This window comes from Agelaius phoeniceus, chromosome 5 (genome assembly GCF_051311805.1).
Source record: "Agelaius phoeniceus isolate bAgePho1 chromosome 5, bAgePho1.hap1, whole genome shotgun sequence".
Taxonomy (NCBI): Eukaryota; Metazoa; Chordata; class Aves; order Passeriformes; family Icteridae; genus Agelaius; species Agelaius phoeniceus.
In genome coordinates this window covers 48,921,250-48,942,310 of record NC_135269.1, presented here as the reverse complement: position 1 = coordinate 48,942,310, position 21,061 = coordinate 48,921,250, and the positions used below count along the sequence as shown (strand labels likewise).

The window sequence follows — 21,061 nt, the reverse complement described above, 5'->3', positions numbered from 1 at the left end:
TTTTTGGGTGCAGAACTTGAAATGCAGTAAAGGTTAGATCCATAATGCTGAGCAGAGGGTCACACCACCAAAACACACCCGTAGGAAATGCTGCAAATGCTGAATGTGGATTTTTCTGCCTGTTCTGAAGCTTGCTAGTGTCAGATAGAAATGGGTGCAGACCACACTGAAGTGTTAGTTAAGGTACTTTTGGGAAGACTCTTCAGGCTGAGTCATGTGTGATGTGTTTGCCATGTGGGCAGCCCGTGTGTGAGACAGAGGAGCCTCTTCTCCTGTAACCTTAGCCAAACTTGGCAGAGGGATAGACATCTAATATTAAGTTCCTAAAAGTTTCAAAAAACTTGCAAAACAAGTTTTGTCTGTTAATGCTGAACCTCTGCTGAGCCTCAGCCTCTTAATAGACGACATAAATTTCACATGGGCAAGTAAGATCTAATGAATTCCCAAATCATGGGAAATGCATTAGTCAGAGAATGCATTAAGCCACAGAAACCCTCAGAGTTCTTGCCTGTGTGGAGTCTCTGCTACACAGTAAATGAAGATGATGATAAAACTCATAAATACATTTATAAGTATGGTTTCCCAATTAGATTCTTTGAAGTCTCTAAAGGAGAAACTCTTGCTGCAAAGTAATATAGTACAATTAGATTGTCAATTAATCACAAAACCTCTGGGAGCTAAACTGCTTTGGTTCAGGTACTTGGAAATGCTTTGACTGTTGTAAGGAAGATGCTATGGAGCAATGATCTTAGCTGGAGGGAGAAATGGCAGCTGGTAGGTACCTTTTCAGTGATGTGTGACAGTGAAAACCAGAGCAGGCCAGGAGATAAATAGAACTAAATTACAATTGTCATTGGAATAACCAGGTTGTGACGGTGACTTGGCTGGACAAGGCCCTGAGTAACAATGTACCCACAAATTTTATCCTGCCTTCAGCAGAGGATTGAACTGGGTGACTCCTAGAGGTCTCTTCAGTTTAAATCTTTGTGTGATTAATGAGCCCTCAAACACTGATTCCACAGTTAAAAGATGGACACTTGATTTTGCTTTTATGTTGCTTAGCTGTTACCAGTGCTCTAATTCCTCTGAATGAGATGTGAAATTCCTCAGAACCAGATCTCCTTGCTAGGACGAGTCATACAGCTAACCTCAGGCAGCACACTTCAGCACACTGCAGCAGACCATTAGCACACAAACCCACTTTTGCTTTACTGAAATGAGGCACACCTGTTAATCCCCATACAGGTGTAACACATAACTTCTTAGAGGTAAGTGTGTAACATCAAGAGCATGGATTACTGCTGAATCACAGCATCACTGAATGGGTAAGACTGGAAAGGAGCACAGGGGTCATCTGGTCCAACCTCCCTTCTTAAGCAGGGTCATCCAGACCACATGGCACAGGACTGTGCTCAGGTGGTTCTTGAATATCTCTAGTGAGGCAGACTGATCTCTGAGCAGACTGTTCCAGTGCACAGTCACCTGCACAGTAAATACACACAGGTGAATATAGGATGCACCTCCTGAGCATCAGTTTCTGCCTGTTGCTTTTTGTGCTATTGCTCAGCACCACTGAGCAAAGCCTGGTTCCCGTGCCCTTGACACTCTCCCCTCAATACTGATAGACATTGATGATGTCCCCAGTCTCTTCTCAAGGCTGAAAAGGCCCAGCTCCCTCAGACTTTCCTCATAAGAGATGTTTCAGCTCCTCACTCAGTTTCCTTGTCCTCAGCTGAACCCACTCCAGAAGCTCCAGGTCTGTCTTGTACTGGGGAGACAAAACTGGACACAGCACTCCAGATATGCCTCATCAGGGCTGAAGCACCACCTCTCCTCACCACCTGTCATCTTGAAGTCCTCTTCTTCTTATCTCACAGACTTGATTATTGCAGCCTGTTTCTTACCCTCATGGCCTGATTTCTACTCATAGCAAATAACTAGCATCATCAATTTTCCTTTTCTAGAGCAATTGAACTTCAGCACTCCGTGCTTTTTGCCTTTTAATAGTAAGTCAAAACTATTTCACAGTGCTTGCATGATTCAGGATTATGCTCTGGCTTATTACATGTTTTCCCTCTATTTTCCCACTCTGCTCATGTTAATTCTAAAATATCTTCGTTGAGCCTCTTTCTCCCATCCAAATTCCTGGTCATACTGTTTTCCAGTTCTACACTGCCTTCTAGACTTAGAGCCCTGTCCTCAGCTTACTCCTTAAAGCCTTCAGAACATGTCTTTCAGTTCAAAACTGATTTTCCTGCTGTTTCCCAGAGCCCTGCCCCGTGGATGCAGCAGCCCGTGCGCTGAGCGCAGCACAGACGGCATCTGCTGGGGAACCGAGGAACATCAGGTGCCTGCTTCCAAGAGTTCACTTACTGCCAGCATAAAAATCAAGTCTTGACTCATGTAAACAACTCAGTCAGGGCAACCAATAAATAGCCTCGATGCTTTATTGCGACACTAATTTATTTTTTAACAAATGAAAAGTTAACAAATTTATGAAGCTTGACTAGTTTCTCATAAACTGGGTGCAAAAGCTTTTTGTGACAATGCTGGGCATGAATCCAAATCTGAACAATGCTGGGCTTAATTTGTAGCAGAAACATCCTCTTATTTTTTTTCACTTGTTTTTAGGGGGGCAGGCAAAGGGGGAAACTGATTTGTAACACTTTGTCGTGATTTTTCATAGCAGTCACATTGCAGCTCTGGGGGTGGCACCGTGAAGAAGGTGCTTGCCAGAGGCAAAACCTATCTGGCTCAATTTTTGTGAGTGAGGCAGTGAACACAGGGTGGCAGTCTACAGTCTGAGAACCTAGTCCTGGCTCAGATGGTTTTGGACTTTAGGTCCCTAAAGCTCCTTTACCCATCATTTTATGTTTATAAGGATATGGAAAAAATGAACATGTTATTTTCAGTATTTGATGATAATTAGATGATATGTTTTCCATTTAGCACTTACTGCTAGGGCCTCTTTGGCAGTACACTTTACTAAGTACCATTTTTTGGCCTTATGCTTAATTAACAAATTCAATTTACTTTTTGGCTGAAGGATTGAGCAAAGGCAGAGGTAGAAGGCCCCGGCCCATAGACTTTTTCAGCCTCAGCACTTTGAAGAAATAAGGCAGTAGATGGAATGAGTGTAGAGAGGCTCCAACTTTATACCATCAATAAATTCCTCTTTGCAAGACAAAAATCACCAAATCTACTTGTGTGTGATCCTACTCACTGCTGAGTGCTAACAGCATAGCAATACAACTTCAATGGTGTTTTTCAGTTAACATTAAAAATCATTAGCTTTTGTATTGCGTGTAGTACTAGCTACACATAGCATCATTTGTAGTTTAGGTTGAATATGAAATTCTTAATTGCTTTGGTCTACCTATAATGGATGATATGAAGGGTGCCTGCTTGGAGCTGACACCACAGCTTGATGGCTGGGACATTCTACCAGAAGGTGAGAGGGAGAATTTGGAGATAAAATGCTTGAGGACAGTCTTGAATCAAGACTTCTCACTTCTGGAAGCAAATCCTTCACTCACTGAGAGACACAAAAGAAGGTGAACAAACCTTCCCTATGTTTCACACTGAAAACAATAAGGAAAATAACATTTGCACTCAATGGAGACTGATGGATATGAGATGAGCAGTTGGAGTGTGCTCCTGTCAGTTCTAGGATAAAACAGGGCACTCCACAGTCCTGACACATGGACAGGTGTAGAGGCCTAGCAAAAGATTTTCTGCTGGCCTCTCCCACCCTTTTTCACCACACAAAAACATTCATATATATTGATGTGAATCAGACTGGAATCTTCTCTGTCATTATTTTGCTTGGGTTGAGAAAAGAAGGACTACTTGGGACCCAGAGGACTACACTTGTGGAGGTGATTTTTAAAATAGCTTTCCACTGAGATTCAACAAGGTATGGGACACTGCTGTGGTGGTTTTCCAGCATGCCCAGGACCTGAGGACACCCTACCTGAACCCTGAATTTCTGCCCTTGAACTGCTGCACACAGTAGCTGCCCTCCATCCTGCTCTCAGTACAGCCATTGTGCCCTGGTCCCTTGGAGAGCTTGCTGCCAGGTGAATTGCTGACCCTTTCATGGACTGCCAGCCTCCTTCCTGCCACCCATTCCCAGCTCTAGCATCCCAAACCCAGGCTAAATTTATCACAGCTATTGAGCAAAATGTTACCCTTCTGCCACCCCCACCTCACCAGTTCTGGGAACAGAGGGTCTGGAGTGTCCAAGTACTTTTAGTTCTGCAAGCAAACACTTCTGTGCTAATGGTCATCGCTACTACAAAGTCAGATAATTTTGCTTCACACCATTAACTCTGTTCAGATTCAAAACTTATGATTCTGGAAGTAAATGGGAAGTTGCTGTGTTGATTGCTCTTTAGCATGTCTTTAAGTACATAAACTTTAGATTTCTAGAGGTAAAAAAATACATATAAGATCTGATAAAAAGATGTTTTTCTTTTGTTTCTAGCATATGTATAACCATACTAAGTTTGCAATGTAATCCAAATCTCAGTAAAAAATTATTCCTACCATGTACAAATACATTACTAATTCAAAGATGTGTTTCCTTAGCTTTGTTCTTTCAAATTTTTGCAAAGCTTTTTACCAGCCTCAATTTTACAAATCCACAGGATAGCTCTTCCTTAAATAAAAAGATTTAGCTGTTAAAAATGACTGCTTATAACTCTTTCTTACCAATAAAGTTCTACTCTTCAGCATAGAACTTCAACATTCAAGAGAGGTCAAAATTTCATCTGGAAAGTATATATTTTTATTACTGAAGTATGCAAAAGCTTCCAGCTTCTATTCTTAGCTTATTAAGATAAATAGGCCCAAAGGGACTTCTAATAAAATAGCCAAAAAATGCAAGAGAAAAAACCCCAACACATTACTGCCAATTTTTTTTATTATGACAGTGACAGAATGAAATCTCTTTAATGCTTGTTTTCGAGCTCCAGTATGTTTTAGCTAACACAAAAAAGCATTATCTGCAGGAACATCAATTCCTTCCTAGCTCATTACAAGAACAGCTCAGCACTCCTAATCATCTCTGACCTATTGTGAAGTCACACAGCAGTATCTTTGTCTACTCTCTGTATCACCTGTACATTACACCTGATGTTCTCAAGACATGATCCTTTCCAACTACTGCATGAACAGAAATTAAACTTGGGATACCCCATAGGAGAAACACCTAGATGCATCAGGTTCCAGGGAGGGGAGCCAGAAGGATCAAGAGGAGTGCCAGCTAAAGCCAGCAAGACAACATGCTTCAGAAGAGGCCTGGAAAAAGTTAGTCCTAGTTGATGGACTACTGAAATTGTTTGGTTTGACATAAAGTTCCTTAGCAATTGTATCTTGATGGAAAAAGTAACTCCTGAGCTATCTCCAGCTCAGATTTGTAAATGAAGGTTATACAATAATAAATTTTAATAAACCAAACTGTTTGAAACAAGATTCAAAGTGAAAAGTATGACTGCTACCAGTCCAAGTAACCACGTTAATGAGAAAGCTGTTACACAGCGTGCCAAAGGAAGGGCAAGGAAAGATGCAAAAGATCTTTTCACAGTTCTTTATAAAAGTCAGCTGCATCTTTCAGAAGAGATGCTAGTGAGTGGGTGAGGACAGATGTACTCAAGACACATAAAACCCAGTGACTATTGAGCTACCTTATGGATAATCATTAAATAAGACCTTATTCCTCCCCCAGATACAGCATTTACTATTAAAGTACATAACCTGGTGCAGGTTAAGTAGCACTTACATGGAAAAACCTTCTCTGAGACATTCTGGGTGTTCCTTGGTTTAAACCTGCAAATCTGGCAAGGATACAGGTTATTGGTATGAGCTCAAATACATATACTTTCCTGAGGATCTCTGAGAAAAGCTGTACAGGCTTCAAGAACATGGATGTAAAGTTTACAACTTAAGATAACATATAAAAATCCCAATGTATCTCAGGGTGTTTTATTTTCACAGGACTCAAAGATCACAATACACTTTTATTTTCTCAACACATTATCTCACTTATATGAATTCAAAACTTCCCCTCCAATGTCTCAAAATAGTTTATGTGAACAAAAAATAACACTAAGTTCTGAAGTTGTGCATTTGTTGGAACAAGACCCACTGTTTTGCACCTATAAGCACATTAACAATGTTACACAAGACAGTAAGCACTGCACAGTGATACAGGTGTTCAGTTTTTAAGAAATAATGTCCAAGGTAAGCAAGGGAACATTTCCCTTCCTCCTCGCCTCCCTTAAAGGTCACTGAACAAGAACAGAATTAGTAGACAACTTTAAGTGAAAACCACTAATTTTATTTATAGGTGTTACAATACAATCACCATAAAACTTACAAGAACCGAACATAAGACTTGCATAGACTTTTCTTTAAAAATTAATTATTTTATTATTTTTTTTTCAGGCCAAAGACTCCCCCTTCAGTGTTTGGCATGAAGATCTCTAAGAAGCTTCACTGTAGGTCTATAATTATTAAATAAAAGAAAGAGCCACACATTTGGTTTATCTAGTAAGCAAAGCTAATACACAGCTGTGAATTTTTTCACTCAAATACTGGAAGTTTTCTGGGAAAGACTTCTTCATGCTTTGGTTCAGAACTTGGAAATCAAAAGCAGTATCCATTTGCAGAAATACATTCTTGGAAATGCATACAGTACTATGTGCCACATCCCTCTTGATAGAAGGCACAACTTAGGAAAGGAACATTCATGATATAAAACAGAAGCCAGTTCTGAAAGGCTAAAAGTGACACCCACTACTTCTGGCAATTTTTTTTTTAATCTAAGCAAGACCTGCTCTTATTTTCTAACACCAACACCCCCCCACCCCAATCTATAACATAACTTTAGTGTTTGTAAAATTAAAGCTTTTCCAGGCATGAACATGAGCCAACATTTTTCTACTGGTGGAGTTACTTTCAAAACTAGACATGAGAAGTCACTATTCCCCCAAGAACCCATGTGTCAAACCTAAAGAAATTATTAAAGGCAAATTTTTTTAAGTGTCATTCACTCTGCATACTTGAAGTCAGGAAAACAAAGCTGTACATGGCAGTAAAACCGATCATTTCGTCTAAAGTGCTTGATGAAAGCAGAAAAACTATAAAAATGATAAATTAGTGAAACCAGAGGTGGAAGAGTTACATTTATGATACAAAACAAGATAAATTGGAGCATTTTCACATTTTCTTGTTCGATTAGCAAGATACAGCAGAAAGATTCTTCACAGTGAAGAGCTCCCTTAGAATGTATAGGGTTTGTAACACATTTTTTTCTTACAGTTCTGTGATATGAAAAAATTTGAAGTGAGATTCAGAAACAGTATTTTAAAAGAGAAAATATTATTATAGCTAAGAAATGAGGACTACATAGGAAGCTTTAGACATTAAAAAAAATCTTTGGGAAATGCTATTTAATACTTTCAATAATTTTAAATGCCCTGACACTATATATTTTACAGTAGAAATGCAAGAGCCTTTGGAACACAGCAATACTTGATTAGTTCTGTGCATGTCTTCTTTTAGGACATCATCTTTTCCTTACATGCCACTGAGCAGAAAAGCATCCCTTCCATAGATATGAACTTCTGGCCAATGAGACACTTGCTGCAACAGGAGCACAGGAAGCATTCCCGCTTAGCATGCCAGTTGAAGTTGTTGTAGCTTACACGCTGAACCTCTGGATCTATGGCATTGTGACAGCCTTGGCAGATCTGGTGAGAAATAAAACAACACTGAAAGGAAGCACACACATGCTCTCTTCAAGTGCAATAAAACCTGGAACTCTTAAATGTTTTTGGAGGCGAGAGACAAGTGTTAAAAGAAGCCTTTAAAAAAAGTCTCCAGCTTTTGATTTTTTTTCTTTATTTTTGAAGTGTTTTGATTAGAATTCAGCTGAAGGCACAGTATAATAAAAGGAACATGCAAGTTATTTGCTGCTGGGACTAAGCTTAGACAGTTATGATGGTTAGGATTTCCCAATACCCAAATAATCATAAAAACCTTTTATGTCAAACGGCACAGAAAGAGATTAGCTACAAATCTTCCTGTGCATTGACAGCTCTTTGGTTATGCCAAATAATTAAGGGTTACTAAAAAGTCTTGAATGCATTTATCTTAAAATCTGGTTGTTCACAAATTATAATTTAGATTGAGAAAGTTAAGAGGAAAAAAAAACCTCTCCAAAAAAACCAATTCCTCACACCTACCTCAGAATATTATTAACTGCCAACTAGAGATGACCATTTTTTTCTCCATTCACTATATAAATTACCTAGGTGCACATTAGACTGAGCCCCCAACTAGTAGCTAGCTAACATATAGATATGAATGAACCATCATCTCAGAATAGTTTCCAGCATAACCACGAATCAAGAACTAGCACTCTTTTCCAAACTTCTAGCTTTATCCTGTCAATCACTCTCCTTTTTAACACATGTGGGTAGAAATAAATGAAACAAAAGTACCTAGATTGCAGTATTTAACTACAGGCCTTTAGCAGCAGCTGAAGTTGATTCCCATCAGGCTCAATGAACTACAATAGATAAACATTTAGCAGCATCACTCATCTTTACCTACTTTATTCCTGTTACCAAATCCTGCTTCACCACTGGCTAAGTTCAAGGTGTTTTCCCAACAGGTTCCCCCCCTCCACCCCAGCAGTGGCTTTTGTTCAAGTTTATGAAGTCACTTGCCTGCCTAAAGTTGTGGGTTTTGGTTTATTTTTTCCTGAAGGGGAAGATGACTGACTCAAGCCTAAATATTCAATTTATGCTCTTCACATACTCCCAGACTGAGAAAAAGTAAGAGTTTGAAGCTCCACAGACTTATGTTCCCTTCCTTCACAACACCAAGACATCTGTAAGGACCTTACCACAGCATGGTTCTTCATGTAGCAGGATTTGCAGACTGGCTTGTCATTCACTGTTATATAGGTTATCCCAGCCAGAACACAATCACAATCAAAACAGCAGAAGTGTTTCAGATGCCAGTTCTGCCCTTCTGCGAGAGTATATTCATTGCTGAATATTAGCTAGGAGGAAGACACAAAAAAGTGTAAAAGTGAACAAGTGCATTCATTTGAACAGTGTACCTTTTAATAAACCTAGCCTCTAGATGTCTTGTGATTTGCAAGGAACTCCCAGTGGTTCCACCATTGCTTGCTTCCCAAAAGCCTCCATGCTGCTCCCAAGAGCTCACAGAAGCCAGAGGCCCCAGGAGGGCTGTTCCCTGTTGCTGCCCAGGGTCAGTTTGGCCCCTAGTGTCCCTGATAAGGAAACAATTATGTAAGTGTGACTTGTTGGAGAATTTGCCCTCATGTATCACATCCTATGTCCCTACAAATTGTGCAAAATCACCACCAAATCCAAAGCAAACTATGGGTTTTCCTGCATGTGCAGTGTCCATATTGGTTTCAGTTCTTTGTAACTAAAATATCAACTATACTGGTGAAGCCATACCATCTTCCTGCACTGAAGCGTTTTAGTAAAACTCCTCAACACTTATCAGGAGAACAAACTTTTGAACTAGAAGAAGGACACTAGGATATTTCCTACCTCATCACATCCAGCACAGCGGGGTCTTTCACTATCACAATAATGTCTTCCACAATACAGGTTACCATTCTTCCAGAAGTAGATCATGTCTACTAGAAGTTCACCACAGGTGCAACAGACGAAACAACCTGGATGCCACAATTTGTCATATCCAGCACGTTCTGCATAGACAGCTGGGTCACCTTCCTTCATGTTCAGTTTGCAGTGGTAGCAGGACTGGAAAGACGTTATCACCAAGTTAATTAAGTCTTTGAGAGCTATATTTATAAAAATTACATACTATCAATATATTTAATAAATTCCATCTTTCCAGACTGAAATTAAAGCATTAGTTTAATCCCATGAGTAGACAGCAGTGGTTCAGGATATACCTGTACTGTAGTTTAGGTTCAACTAAGCCATTCAAGATGATGCACATTCCACTGTCATAGCATTAGTGCTCCTTAAAGGGATTGTTGTACTTTGCTGTATTCACATTCTGCAATTGCAGTCCAGTGTTTAAAGAAAACAACAGGCAATTAAAATTCATGTTATGCTCTGTAAACCTTATATTCTTAGGAACAAGGACAGAATAATGATCCTCCATCCAAGCTAACCAACTATGACTAGAATGCCTGACAAGGAAATGGCTGCACTTCTAGGTCATGAGAAGACCAAGCCATATCTGCATCACAGGTGGGCAAAATAAAAAATTAGTGAATATTTCAAACTGATTCTGTTTAAAGCCATGTTCTAGGGATGCTAGTCACTCATGGCTGCTGTCCAACAGTCTGTAATTAATGATTTTAGGACAAGAGAGTGACTATGGATAAACTACGAAGCATACATACACAGCTACATTACAAATAGTTCCAGAGACATCACAATCTGCCCTATACCTGCCTACAGAGGGGGCTGTGCCATCAAGTAAAAAAACACAGATGATTTATGTTACTGAAGCAAAATTTTTTTATCTACAGTTTAATCACCAGTTTGGCATTTCCTGCACTCCAGCTGGTCCGTGGACTGGGCTGAACATCCTGGGAAGGTTTTCCTCTATGACTCACATCAGCCACAAGTGGCTTTGTGTGTGCATATAAAAATAAAATACGTATAAAGTGCCTTGGCTACAAGGCATATTGATCAGATCCCAGATGCCTGACAATTTCAAAAGATAGACAGAAAGCCACCAAAAGAAGAAGAACAACTTGGAACAGTAACAGAATGTAGGGAAATTAATGAAAGGGAAAGTTAAAAAATACTCGTATATAAAGGTTTCTGACCTTTCAACTTTAGACCTCATACTCCAAGAGAAGCCCACTGGAAGGTTAAGTAGCTGCCTAGACCCAAGTCTAGGCAATGTGATTCACCTGCCTACCATTTACAACATCTCCAGCTTTGGTGGTTAAAAGGTACAGAAAAATTTCCTGCTTTACAAGATGAAAATAAGCTAAGTACATATTTTTCTTTAATTCAGCTTTCAGTCATGGTGAAAAAGCTTTGTATTTATAAACACAGAGACAATTACTATAGGTATATTTACATTAATAGTGGAGACCTGGTTGTTAGTGTTGTTTGGTTTGCTTTTTTATTTTTTATCAGGTTTCAAAGAAGTGCAGGCTATTCCTATAATGAAAATAAATTTTTCAAGAGATTCTTTTTCCTACAGCTACAGGAATACAGCTTTCAAACTCAGTCTGAAAAACAACGTACAAGAAAACCTGACGAGCAAAAATACAGAACCAATAAAAAGTGTAGACATGGATGGTATTCTTCTGCTAAGTATTTAAGAGATCTTCTGTATCAATTGATGCTGAACTGTTAAAAAGCAGTTGAGATAATGCTAAATCATACAGCTGAAACAAAGTCTCATTGCAAAAATAAGACCCTCCCCCCCCCCACAAATACTTAAAAATAACATATCTAAATCCTGATTATTTCACCCAGTGTAAACTCAGTACCTAACAACAGATAAGAAACCCAAATGTTCACTGATGCTATTAAGCACCTACAAGCCTCTTTCCAAATCACAGCCCACAGTAATAACATATGCTTGGCTTAAACTGCAGGAAGAATACTCAGGTACTACAGTAAGAAAAGTTTGGAAGTGATAAACAGGTGTAATGTAAAAAACAAAGCACTTTCTGATACAATTACTCATGAGGACAGAGTGCCTCCTGCTATTGACTTCTTATAGTCCAAGGCAGTTGGCCAGCAGGGTACAATGCAAGATGTGCATTTCTGTAGGTCTTCCTTGAGGAGATAAGTTAAGAACTGCTGCTGTGAAACTAGAGTAAACCAGCAGGAAAGGGTGATATAAGACAAAATGACAGTAACCTAATCAAGCCATGATAAAATAACTTGTTTCTTAGATTCTCCATAACAAGACAGTGAAGGAAAAAAAAAGGCAAAAAAGCTACAGGTAACCAAATGGCATAGCTTGAAAATTTTTAGGATAAGTGGCCATGTCCAAAGCTAAAACCTAAGTGCTGATTTTATATTTCACACCAGTAGTCATATATACTGTCAGTTCAGAAACAAACAACAAAAAACACATCACACCCCCCAATAATAGCAAAAGTCAAATTCTACAACCAATGTTAAACAAACCTTTTTCTCCATCTAGAACTTGTATATTAATTTTCTCTAAGCAACCTGCAGACAAATATTTTTAAGGATTCATACACATAATAGCAACATTTCTAGAAATCAACTTATAGTAGAGCTTTTGACACTCCTAAGTAATGTCTACCTCCACTAAACTGATTTAATGTTCCTTCAGTAATCCTACCCCTATTTTGAACTTGTAATTGGTAGTTGAGATATGCACAGCAGTAGTTATTTCAGAAATACTTGATTAAGGATACAATTTTTGAAATATTAATGAAAACTGGGTAGTTTTATATACTTTGTTTTTTGCTGGGCTATTACAAGGAGAAATCAGATGCCAAAGGACAAAAAACACAGATAAGAAAATGGAGCTGAATATGAAAAGAAGGCTAGTCAAAAGAGCCATTGTATGGTTCAAATTGTTGGACACAAGATGGAGACATGTTACTTTATTATTCCTTAATTTAATTTCACTTTAAACACAATTTGACAAGTGGGTAATTTTAGTGCTCTTCCAAAAAAGAGGAGAAAACAAGCTTCTAAAATTAAACTAACTCTTCAAGAGGAGAAGAATGTAACAATTAGTCCGTAAGATGACACAAACTTCTTGATTATTTTTCTGTAAAAGCTACCTTAATATACTATCTCCAAGCTAACATGTTTTTGCACTGAGGATGAAAGTGTCACCTAGCAAGTTACTTGCTGCAATGAATTAAATACTGTCAGAAACCATGGCTCTGTGCAGACATTCACAACATTTTCCAGTTCCTTCTTTCCCTCCCCAGATTTTTGCTACTCCAAACTAATAAACAATTTAATTGGGCTAAAATGACCAAAAAGAACACTCAGATGATAATATACCTTCTTGCTTTATCTTTCCATTCTTATACTTACATATTGAGATGCTTTCTGAGTTGGGGACTTCTCCATTGTTCCAACAGCAGATGAGGTACCTCTGCCACCACCATTTTTCAAGTTATTCTCATCAGGAGCTCTCACTTCCACATCCCCAGGGAGCTTGACATCTCCTACACCAAGTGCCTCTCTTTTGTACTTCTTCACAAACTGCTCCATATGCCTCACTTCACTGGGGGAAAGCTCGTGGCATTTGGAAGGGTCCTGATCGTGGGCAGGCAGCTGCTTTGCCAGCTGCTTCTTCCTGTACTGCGCGCCTTCCGAGCCAGCCACGGGCTGCTTCTCCTTGGGTAACATCTGCATGTACTGCTTAGCCTGAATCAGCAGGAATCACACATCAGATGGCACTTCAGCTACACACCCATTCTCATAAGCAAACACAACTAAACTAACCTCTACTGTTTTTAGCGACAGCCAAATTTGTCAAAAACAAGGATTTTTCCATAAACATTAAGCTCCTGAAAAGGTAACGGAGATAAAATACAGCAGATGCATTAATTGGCTTCTTCCCAGAGTAAGAGAAAGACTCCTTTTTAAGCCTTTTACAACATAGAGAAAAGAGTTATTACTTCTCTGAATAAATAACATTTACACAGCATCTTGTCTCTATCTATGAACACTGATAATAATAAGTATAGTCTTAGAAAAGTAGAAACCAAAATAATCTGCTTGGGGCATACAACCTATTGAAGAAATTAGCTAAATTAAGGGAAAAAAAAGCCCTAGTTTAAATAAAGCAATGACAAGGCTAAAAGTCAAATTGGTAACTGAATTTTAAGTAAGTCTTAGATGCACAAGGTTTGATTAATTCACTGAAAAGAAATAATTTGAGATAATGTCATTCTGGCATGGCTTGCACAACATTTTGGTACAATAAATTAGCAATCAAAGTTTGAAAAGTGAAGCAAATCCTCAGAAGGCTATCTACCATCTCATCTACTTCAGCTGAAAATATACTGGAAGAGAGTTGCTCTTTTAGATGTCAACACTGACCTTGTTCTTGCCATATACAGTAAAAGCTATAAGCAAGACTAAGTGCTCCCCTTAACTTTAAACAATTACATAAATTGATGTGGTGTTGGGTATTGTTTTTTTTTCTTTGAGCCTACACTCCATGCAAATATTTTAACTTTATTAAAAAAAAAAAAAAAAGGAAAAAAATAGAAAGAGAGCAGGCTACAGAAACTGGACTCCAGTGGCTTAGTAGATAACTCTTAATCCTATGTATTAAAACAATCTCACCTCCCCAGGTTTTTAAGAATTTCTATAGAAAAACTTCCATAAAACAAGATGAGAGATGCAAGACTCATTAAACAGTCACCATATTTTCAGTTTTGAGGAGGAAGAAAGGAAGACTACAAGAGGCATAGTTATCCTTCCAGTAAGCTCTACAACTTTATCTCCCACCAACTCTTGACTTGAACATGAAAAAATGTGAGTTGGACTTACAAGTGTCTGATTCTGAACAGGAGGAGCCCACTCATAAGTCACAGTATCGATGGTTATGTTCTTCTTGGCCGGCACTGGGCTGGTCAGTATCATCACATTGCGTTTATACAAGGGAATGCCGTCATTCTTCAGCTTTGCAATGAGGGTTGTGTATTTTGTATCCTCAAAGAGTTTCCCTACTTTCCGATCTTCCTCACTGCTTGAAGGGATATCATGCTCCTCCTGGCCACATTTGCAGTTGCGGCATATTTTCCTGAAATTCATGGAAACAGTAACAAAATTACAATCTCACACCATATGGGTGTGTAGTAACATCACCAGGAACCCAAACCTTTGTTTTCAGTACTTTGTTTAGGAAATATACACTTTTTCTGTAATATGTCAAACACCTCCTTTATGTGTCCTGTTGTATTATTTACATTGTTTATTTACAGATACTGTTATCAGATAGATATCAATCAACTACATGAATCCAATTTTAATATGAAGCTATGTGATTTCTTCAGTTGCATCTCAATACTGATTAAACACATACATATCCATTATCAGTCACCTACCAGATTTATTATAAGATAACTCAATGCATCAACATGATCCCGCCAGCTATCATTTGCTTGAGATTTTAGTTTTTCAGCTGCTCTTCATACATTCAAAGTTACATGCACTATACTATTTTCTTCATATGTATTTCACTGTATGCATGATATTTGGTTATCACCGGTTTGCTATCACCTGGAAACAAATATTTCCAAGAAAGGAAGAAAATGCATACAGACATATGAAAAGTGTAATTGCATCAAGTTCTGTTCAAAGCACAGAATTTAAAGAGAAGATGAAAGAAAAGTTAAAGGCTTATATGGATAAAGCCTTTCAAAACAGCTCTGAACCAAGTCAGAGGTACTCTGGCACAAGCTGTAGAGAGACTTTTCACAGAAAACAGCCTTAAAAGGTAGAAGTATATCTACTTCCTTGGATATAAATTATATTCTTTCATATACAACATATTTCAACTGCTTTGGCTAACGAATATTAGAAAGTAATTTGTTACCTTAAGCATAATTAAACAATTCACATATAATGAACAGAACCTTGGATTAGACAAGCTAGTTCATTATTTATTAACAGTGTCTCCAGAACTTCAGTTATAAGCAGTCAGCCAGAAATCAGGGAGCTAATAAGCTAAATCAGAAATCAGAGAGCTAATAAGAACTAAAGGTTCTTATTACAGACTAAGAGAACATATCAACCTTCTGGATCTCTGGAGTTTGAAGAGAAATGAGTAGTGGTTTACCCCATTATTTATCCTTCATACAACAAATAGCATAAACTTTAGCTATAAAATGCTTCTGAACCCTGCCTGCCAAAACTCATCAAACTCTAACATTGTTCTGCATCTTGTTTTATACAGTCTTGAAGGCAAGTTAGGTGTCACAAGATATGTCACAGGAACACAACAAGAACATGCCATGACAACAGCAAGCCCCTGAGGTAATGGGAAAGGAAGGAGGACCTTAAATTGGCAACCTGAAGTGATACACAGCCAGCCACAAACATATGCTCTCTATATGGACACCAGTTTAGGATGTGGTGTAACAACATTTCAGTGTATGGTGGATGCTGCATTTGGTTACACAGAAAACATATGTTGTGGTAATTTAAGTTTTAAAGCCCACTCCAAATAAAATTACCTAAACTCTAAAAATGAACCACTCATTCAAAATAAGAATGTTAAGTAGAAGGGACTTCACTTTGCAACACAAATACCTAAAGAGATCACTAATTGAGATGTAGATTGTCTGACAGCCTCCAACTCATTTCCACAACAGGAAAGATGTGCAGAATTTCAAAGCTGATGCTTACCTGAGTAGCTACTATATACTATTCACTTTGCAATCTCCCAGTTTACCACAACATTCAAGCATGAACTAGCATTTCCCACTAAGCTTGAAAGCTTTACTGTGCATCTCAAGCACTCAAAACATAAAATTTTGCAAGATCTTCAACACCTGTCTACACAAGTCCTTTACATAGCTAATACTTAGAGACTAGTTAATATACTAATAAAGCAATTCATATTCACTTTGCTCATCTTTTATGGCATGCATGTGATTATACCTTATTACCAATTCTCAGTCATATCTTTTTTGAGATCTAATACCAGGTGACAGAATCAGACCTTCCTTTTTGCTGATTTGGTGATTTACATCATGATCACCATGCAGCTTTATGGCTCAAAGCACATATGCCACTGGAATTGAAGCAGTTTGTCCATCCAAACAATGACACTAAACACTTTATTTACTCTTAAAACTTAAATCTTTAGCAACAGTAACCTCCAGTTTTAGACTTGTGTGCTTTTTGATAGGATATGATTTAATAACACTGGTGAAGACCAGACATTCTTGGGCTCCCTGCACAGCCTTACACAATTGAAGCACAATCGTGCTGTCCAGAACTGCTCTGCTTGCAAGACAGACCTCAGTCAGACCTCAGTCAGAGCAGCTCATACTGCTGCCCTGTGACACAGGCTGAGCGCTCTTCCCCCACTACAGCATCCAACTACAGTAAAGCAGCACTGACAGCAGTGAGAGACCAGACCACCCTCCACAAGCTGCAGTGGAATTCATCCTAAGACTTTCATGTGTGCTGGAAAAGCCACAAGAGCACCTTATTTTTGCTCATGTTCCGTCATGAAATTGCATATCTTTCTCCTAATAGTACTCCTTCAGAATAGCTTAGAGATCCTGTTTCTACTTTCCATTAGATGAATACCCTGACTCAGCTGCTGTTATTATTCTTGGTCCCACCTTGAAGGCTTAATGTTTCACTGACTGCAGTATCTGTGAGAGATGTTTTTCTTTGCTTTCCTCATAAAGAAGTAGTGGTGAAGAAGTGAAAGCACACAATTTGTCCTTAGGTCCTTCCTGGGACTCAGTGTGAAAACTTGTGTAGAACTACAGTGCTTTATACTTGCATTGAAAATAATGAGATGATGAAATGAATATAATGAAAATAATCTTCCCCACCAGGAACCCACTGAAATTAAGAATTTGACTGTGTACATTTTAGTTTAACCTCCTTGCTCTTTCAAAGTTAAGTGAATAATTCTTTGCCAACAGTTTGCAAGAAGCTGTTAGAGGGGCTATGTTACAAGTGTAATACTGGCCTTAGAACTTGTGTACCATTATGCCTCTGAATACAGGACAAAATAATAGAGAAAGGTTGTGGAGAATGCTGAGTCACAACTGATGTCAGCATATCTCAGTAAATCGAAGGAAAATCCTTTAGGCTGTTGCCATTTCCCATGCTCCCCAATGCTCCCCCTGGATCTCAGCCACATGAAGATGTCCATATGGCTGCTAACAGAGCAAAAAAGTATCCTGTCCTGATTTATAATCTTTCCTCTTAAATAATTTCCAGCACTAAAAGATATCCAGTTGATATTTACATACATAACTGTTCCTGAATAGTACTGTTCACAATTTAGTCCTAACTTCTTTCACCAGTTGCCACAGCACAATCCTCCTCATTAGTCATTCACTGTCCCCTCTGAAGAAGGTATATTGCTAATTAATTCTCTTTAGAATAGACTGGTAGATAATTTTTTTGACTGTATATTTTGGAGTATCTAGTAAGGAGGTGTTAGGTACTCCTGCTGATGTCTTCACAGCTCTCAGGACCTCATCAGAGCAATGTCATCGACCCCCCCCACCCCCCCAATATCAGCAATTTGAAAAGCTTTTCCCACTCAAAACATGGAAGATAGGGAGGAAATTTCAAAATCTATGGAATGAAAAGTTGCATATCATTGTAAAGACAGGTCTATTAGATAATGCCTTGCTAGCAGGTCTTCAGTAGTTAGAAAGAACAAGGAAGAAAGGTATGGAGATTCCATTCTCTCTAGTGATGAATTCCTGTGTCCTGAATGTCTACTGACATGAAGGATCAAAAACTTCTAGTTCCTTCTCCAAAATAAAATGTAAATCATCCTCCTGATTGCCTACATTTTAGCGTATGGAGAGGAAAAATAAGATGGCTCATGATCCTTCCTATGCTGGCTCCTAGCAACAGGAGGCAGTAGCTGCAAGCATAGAGAAATCCTCAAAGACCTGGCAAGTCCCAAGGCTTGTGCCCTCCATGCAGAACAACTAACCTCCTCTTATTACAGAATCAGAAATCCAGATGGTCTGAATATCTCCAGTGAGGGAGACTCCACAGCCTCTCTGAGCAACCTGTTCCAGTGCTGACACCTGCATAATAAAGAAGTTCTTCCTCATATTCAGGTGGAACTTCCTGTGCAGGAGTTTCTGCCCATTGCCCTTTGTCTTATTGCTTGGCACCACTGAGCCAAGTGTGGCTCCATCCTTTTGACACCCTCCCTTTAGATACTGATAGACATTAATGAGGTCCCCTCACTTCAGCTCCCTCAGCCTTTCCTCTTAAGAGAGATGCTCCAGCTCCTTAATCATCTTTGCTACCCTCCACCAAACCCACTCCAGGAGCTCCACGTCTCTCTTGTACTGAGGAGCACAGACTAGGACACAGCACTCCACATGCAGAATGCACCCTAGGACACCATTGGCCTTCTTGGCCCCCAGGGCATACTGCTGGCTCAGGGAGAGCTTGTATTCCACGGGATGCTCAGGTCCTTCTCCACAGAGCTGCTTTCTAGCAGGTCAGCCTTCAGCACCAACCTGTGCTGGTGCATGGCATTATTCTTCCTCAGGTGCAGGACCCTGCATTTGCCTTTGTTACATTTCAGATGGTTCTCCTCCACCCATCTTTCCAACCTGTCAAAATCCTCCTGAGGGGCTGCACAGGACTCTGGCATATTGGCCACTCCTCCCAGCTTTGCATCATCAATGAAATTACTGAGAAGGAAGGCATTTTGCTTTGTCATCCAGGTCTGTGATTTCATGATTCCTTCTCTTATGTTTTCTTGCTATTAATGCAGCTATAAGTAATTGCAACTGCTTTGAACTGCATCTCAATGCTTCCCTGCCAGCTGTAATATCAGAAAATCTTAGGGCTCTCCCTGCCTTCCATGTACTGTATCTGTGTAGAGAAGCCACAGGATGAAAAAGATAATTCCCAAGCTTAAGAGTCTTGCTTTCAGAGGTTTATTTTAACACCTTGGGAAGTCACATAGGGGACAGTTACCACTTTCTGGTATATATGCAACCAACCTTCTCTCCTGTTTTTAGCAACTTCTCACTCCAGTCCCATAGCCCCCTCTAGTGGGAAATACATTCCCAAAGAGCAATATCTAACTAACTGAGTAGCAATCTCTTACATCCAGCCTGACCCACTGGACAGGCGTGGGAGTTGTTTTGCAGCCTGAAATAAATCTAATACCTAAATTAAAAAGACCTTCTCCACCTTCTGCTGCTGTTACACTTGGACAGAAACATGATTCTGATGACAATTTTAAAAGCAAAAGCTATTAACTCACTAAGATAAAATCAGGCAATCGTTAACCATTCAACTACCATTGTATACCACATCTCCCATTTTATATTCAGCTTGCAACACTGAGGCTATCAGAACTTCAAAATTTAGGAATAATTCTACTAAAGGCTTGGTTTACCACCATTTCTATACTAGACTCAATTTATAGTTCTGCACCTATAAAACCTGTCCATACAGTGTGTCAAGATTTACAGCACAAATGTCTTAAAACAGTATGTTCCACCCCAGGAGAGATTTATTCCAAATACTACCAGTATAGAGAAGAAGGGTGTAGTAACTCCTTGTAAAGCCCTGTCCTTAGGGACAGGGTAACCACGAGTAACCACGTTACTCGATAGGTACACGTGGGTTTTTTTGTGCACTTTACAATCTGACTCCCCAGAGGAAAAACTGAGTGTCTTTTGCATGGAAGTACAAAAAGAAATACATGCAGGCTCTTTGAGGAACAGCATTTTCATCTATGAGACCAAGAGCTGTGCGATGTGCTGGAGCTCCTCGGCTGTCCCCAGGAGAGGGCAGTGTCAGCCTTGCACAGCCCGCAGCAGAACCACGCCCGGCACACGCTGCCGCTACTGCCCCGCTTGCTGGGCTGCATCTGGATCCTGTGGAGGTCACTGTCTTCTTACAGAGATGTGCTTTGGAGTTCTAGCTAAAACAGCCTTGACAGAACTTGCTAGTACTGGGCACTTCTGGCACAAAGTCAAGGCTTCCCCGTGTTTGAACTCTGCCCCCACCTCAGCAAGTGGAGAAGCTGGGAGGGGCACATCTGACTCAAATCAGTGGGGGTTAAATGCTATATAACATCACAATAGGTGATAAACCAGAAATACAGGACGAAGTTTCTGACTTCTTAAGTAGTTACAGCTTGGAGACTGGCTGGGCATCAGTGTGCTGGTGGGAGATGGCCAGTGACTCCCTTTGCAGCGCTTGCTCACCCACCACTTCACCTATTAAACTGACTATTTCAACCCATGAGTCACCTCACTTTTGTTCCTCCTTTTTTGTTCCTCACTGTGTCTCCCTGTCTCCCACCCTGATGTCTG

General features: G+C 39.4%; 1 protein-coding gene across 1 annotated transcript in view; it reads right to left on the bottom strand.

The window, feature by feature from the left end:
- Positions 1-6,318: 6,318 nt before the first annotated feature.
- TES (testin LIM domain protein) overlaps positions 6,319-21,061 on the bottom strand; it is a 28,235-nt gene continuing 13,492 nt past the window's right edge. The window contains exons 3-7 of the mRNA XM_054631724.2: positions 14,550-14,802; positions 13,080-13,415; positions 9,597-9,812; positions 8,915-9,073; positions 6,319-7,754 (exon numbers count right to left, since the gene is read on the bottom strand). Of these exons, the coding sequence (XP_054487699.2) occupies positions 7,563-7,754; positions 8,915-9,073; positions 9,597-9,812; positions 13,080-13,415; positions 14,550-14,802 (1,156 nt within the window). The 3' untranslated portion in view covers positions 6,319-7,562. The remainder of the gene's footprint in view (positions 7,755-8,914; positions 9,074-9,596; positions 9,813-13,079; positions 13,416-14,549; positions 14,803-21,061) is intronic.